At 35.4% G+C, this 4,745-nt stretch overlaps 1 protein-coding gene across 1 annotated transcript in view; it reads right to left on the bottom strand.

Moving 5' to 3' along the window:
- Window positions 1–825: 825 nt before the first annotated feature.
- LOC109542413 (protein PALS2) overlaps window positions 826–4,745 on the bottom strand; it is a gene marked incomplete at its 3' end in the record, with an annotated part of 6,059 nt that continues 2,139 nt past the window's right edge. The window contains 3 exon segments of the mRNA XM_019911637.2: window positions 826–900; window positions 996–1,169; window positions 1,231–1,400. Of these exon segments, the coding sequence (XP_019767196.2) occupies window positions 826–900; window positions 996–1,169; window positions 1,231–1,400 (419 nt within the window).

A 4,745-nucleotide genomic window follows, 5' to 3' on the forward strand; every position in this document is an offset into this window, starting at 1 on the left:
GCAGTTAAACACTGAAAACCTCATTGGAAAGAACTGGAAAATTTCTAAGAAACTTCACTTTCATCCCTAAAGTCGGCCTCAAAATAGGGACGTTCCACCGGTAAAACCATCTTCTTAAGTTAACATTGAATAGAGCTCTCGTTTTCTAGAAAAAGTGAAGATTTTCCAGAAAACTGCACTCAAATTCTGAAAATTAGTCGAAAAACACTGACGCTGCGCAAAAATCGTCTTCTTAAGTTCACATCTTCTAGAACTCTCTAACGAAACAAGACAAATGAATCATCGAAACCTCCTTGTAAACAAGTAACATTTTTCTAAAAAGCTGCACTTCAATTTTGAAAATTTGAAAAACAATAAAGACGCTGTGAGACAAAAACCATCTTCTAAAGTTAACATCTTTTGGCCCTCTCTAACAAAACACGGCAGTTTAACGCTGAAAATCTCAGAAAGAGCTAAAAAATGTCTAAGAAACCTTTATTCTGAAAATAGGGCAAAAAATAGAGACGCTGCGTGGCAAATCCTATTTTCCTCAGTTAATTTTTTTGGCGCGCTCCAACAAAATATCGCAGTTGAGCCATGAAAACTCATTGAAAAGAGCTGAAAAACGTCGAAAAAAGTCAAGAAACTTGAAAAAATAGACACTGGGGGGGCAAAACCCAGCGCCTCTTAAAACGTATAACTAATAAAAGAGAAATGACGAGCACAAAGAAACATTCAAACACAACATGACTAAAATATCTAAAAAAAAAAAATGGAAAAATACTGAGAAAATGCGGCAAGAACAATTGTATTTCTCTGTTCTTTCCATTTCGTATATCAACTTACCTCATATAAGGAAGCAAGCGATTCGAGCGTCCTCGCTCTTCTGGAGCTGTAGCGAATGGAGCTTTGTCGGTCAAACTAACATGCAATAACGAAAAATAAAACAATAAAAAATACACCAAACAAATGCAATCAAATTTCCAACTATTGCTGATTACGCGCAGAATGCTCACCGTTAGATTCCGACTAGAATATCTCAAATTCGAGTTACTTTTGGAAATATCGTACAAACTCTTCAATTGCTCCATGCCAGGGGCTGCGATGAAAATTACATATGGGAGAAATTCCGAACTGTTATGAAGAATTTTTAGGGACATCGGGCTGCAGTCTAGAATGCACATTTTTCCCTAAAAACACCCCAAAAATTAGCCAGATGCTTTGGGGATTAATTGACTGGTTAGCTCCTACTTGCTTGATAACGTCCCGAATGGTATCCAGGTGGGTTCCATACAGGTGTCCATTATATTCTCCATATTCAAGAAACTTGTTGTTCCTAATCTCTTCCTGCATGGTTTCCCTGTCGGTGAACCAGTAGGTTTGGCCATTTTCTTCTAGAACTCTTTGAGGCCTTGTTGTAACTGAAACAACAATGCTAAGTTGGAAACTAACTGAAAAATTCAGCAAATAGTAGTATTTTTATAGTTGGTTTTTACCCGTTTTAGAATGAGGTTGACGGTTCATTAAATATTTTTCGTGTAGTTTTACACAACAATTTTACAGTTTCTCCTGCAAATCATTATTTAAAAAAATTAATTAAGCCCAAACGTAACTGATTTTGACGTGGAATACAGCAAAGTTCATTCTCTGGTCCGAAAAGTTTCAATTTTGCGGCAGCAGGAATTTTTGTAAAAATTATCAAATTTAAGCAATTTTTAATAACAGCGGTACAAAAAAGAAACAGCTCAGAAATCTTTCGTGCTGCAATTTACAGTCACAATTTGCTTTTGGAAAAATCGGATTTTGAAAGGAGAAGGCGCAAATCAGGAATGTTTTAAGTGCAATAAGTTTGCTGTTTTTATGAGCTTTTTGGAGAATTTGGGAAAATTGGGCACTTTTTATTAGGAAAACAGTTTTTTCCTGCCTGTAGGATTATCGTTTTTAATTCGGAATATTTTATGGGTAGTATTTAATGGGTAGAAAATGGAGGATGGGGCGCCAGCTTGCAGAAAGCTTGTTGGAATGACTTCTAATCTATAAATTCCTTAGTTTGAACTGAGTTTAGTTTTTCAAAAGCACTTTTTCTGGTTCTTAATAGTTTGGAACAGATTTCCTGTGGTACTAAACACATTTTCTTCTTTTTTCCAGGTCGCACGATGCAGCTTTTGGTAAGTTTGGCATTACTTTTCCCCTGGTTGCCATATAGTTGTAGAGCTTTTAGTCCCGTATTGTTGACTTGTATTTTATGATATTGTTACATATAATATTTATTCGACAAGGAACGACGAGCAAATTTATGGATTCTGGATTGGGCTTTTAAAATTTTTGAATACCTTAAACGGGGACTGATTTTATATGAACTTTTACAGTATAAATGTAAAATTACTGTCGTTCTGCTGTGAACTTCATTTATTGGCAATTATCTAGTTTATGACCTTCTGCCTTCTTTCTCATGTTCTCTTCTTTCCTAGCACTTTTCTTTAGTGGCATTTTTCGGCCTTTTTTAGCCTCTTTTATCAGTTTTATCAATTTTAATTATCAAAGCCTAAACCAGCTGGAAAACAACCTTGTCCTTCCGTGTATTAAACCCTAAATTAAACAGTTCTTCCATTCTCAATAGAGGTGATTCAAAATTCAAATAATTTTCACTCAGTTTTCGACATTAAACAGGCAGGTTTTTTGAACAAGGTCGTTTTTATATGAATATTTATAAGTTGAATGTAAAATAACTTGTGTGGTGAACACACCTTGGATTGTCTTAAACTTTTCAGTCCTCAAAAGGTTGTAAAAATAGCCCAGAATCCAGAGCAACACGGCTAAAGGTAGGTGAAACTTGTTTATTGTTTTGTGATTTTCCAGCCTATAGTGCTCTAAAAAGGCCTAAAGACACACGGATTAGTACAAGAGCGCACGTTGCTGCGTTTGGATCCTGTACTTTCGCAAATAAAATTTTCGATTCTTTGGGGGGTTTTTATGTCGAGGAATCCAAGTCCAAAAAACCTGATGTAATTTGAATTCTGCAATTTTTTGCATCCTTTATAGAACTGGAGAAAATGCAAATAATTTTTTGCTTAAACTTTTGTTTCTTTTGCGGCCTTTTTCTCAACTTTTTCAAGTTTTAGCCATATAATCTTATAGGCTACTATTCTTCTACTTTAATCAAGGATTTGCTTAACTCTGATTTTGACTGATTTTTTTCATTTGGACACGATCAGAACAAACTAATAATAATGCAGACAAAAATGACAACGTATTTCTTCTTCTTTACACCTTCATCCTTTAGGGGAAAAATCGGGTTTTTAGGGAATTTCATCGGACTGGACCCGGACAGCATTTTACTTGGTAGAAGTAGATGACAACCAGGGTTGTAGTTGTTATTCGATAGCATTTCTGCTGCTCGCATGTGCAGCTTTGCGGATTTTAAGCTTTTGCGGAATTTGTATTTCAATTTTTGCGAAATTTTTATTGCAGTTTGTACAAATTTTATCTAGCGGTTTTGAAAAATTATGTGTATATTAGTTTATAGCTTAAACATAGTTAAACCCAACGGGTTGAAACTCGTACACAGTGTAGATGAATGTTCGAGGCAAATTTGGACCAATTTGCTCCCTCTTTCAATAATCCATCGATTTTTCAGCGGCTTAAAACTTTGACCAAAATAAAATTTCCGCTCTTGCACACAAACTAACATAATGTTTCAAATCATTTATCCTGAATTTCCCAAATTATTACCGAAATCTGAGTGTTAATCTATTTTTCATAAGCATTTAACATTAACAAGGCTGTATTGAATAAAACCTCCAAACTTGCAACTTGGCGCCTTAAAGCGCATAACTCCACAACCAGTAAATTCAACCGAATGAAAGTCGCACAAAATATAAAAGAATATTTGGGGTACATTTAGAGAAACTTTCACTAATACAGAAGCATTCATTCAATTTTTCCAAGCATCTAAACTCAGCGTGAAAGAAAAAATCTCTAATCTTGCAACTCGGAGCATTAAAGTGCATAGATTCAACACTATTAATCCCAGACGATTGAAACTCATACTGAGTATAGACAAAGGTTTGCGGCAGATTTGGCGCAAATTGCTCTCTTTTTCAACAATATACCGATTTTTCTGAGGCGGCAAACTTTGACCAAAATACAATTTCCGCTCCTGCATACAAACTAAGATAAATTTGCAACTTCAAATTCTGCGTCCATTTCGACTTTAAATTGGCTCACTGTGTTGCAAATTGTTCATCCTGTGTTTCCCAAGTCATCACTAAAATCCGAGTGTTAATCTATTTTTCATAAGCATTTAAGCTTAACAGGGCTGTATTGAATGAAACCTCCAAACTTGCAACTTGGCACCTTAAGGCGCATAACTCCACAACCAGTAAATTCAATCGCGTGAAAGTCGCACACAATATAAACGAATATTTGGGGTACATTTAGAGAAACTTTCACTAATATAGAAGCATTCATTGAATTTTTCCAAGCATCTAAACTCAGCGTGAAAGAAAAAAATCTCTAATCTTGCAACTCGGAGCATTAAAGTGCATAGATTCAACACTATTAATCCCAGACGATTGAAACTCATACACATTATAGACAAAGGTTTGCGGCAGATTTGGGACAAATTGCTCGCTTTTTCAACAATATATCGATTTTTCTGAGGCGTCGAACTTTGACCAAAATACAATTTCCGCTCCTGCATACAAACTAAGATAAATTTGCAACTTCAAATTCTGCGTCCATTTCGACTTTAAATTGGCTCACTG

The sequence above is a fragment of the Dendroctonus ponderosae genome, unplaced genomic scaffold (assembly GCF_020466585.1).
Source record: "Dendroctonus ponderosae isolate FM_Combo_2020 unplaced genomic scaffold, Dpon_F_20191213v2 Dpon_F_20191213_11, whole genome shotgun sequence".
Classification (NCBI taxonomy): Eukaryota; Metazoa; Arthropoda; class Insecta; order Coleoptera; family Curculionidae; genus Dendroctonus; species Dendroctonus ponderosae.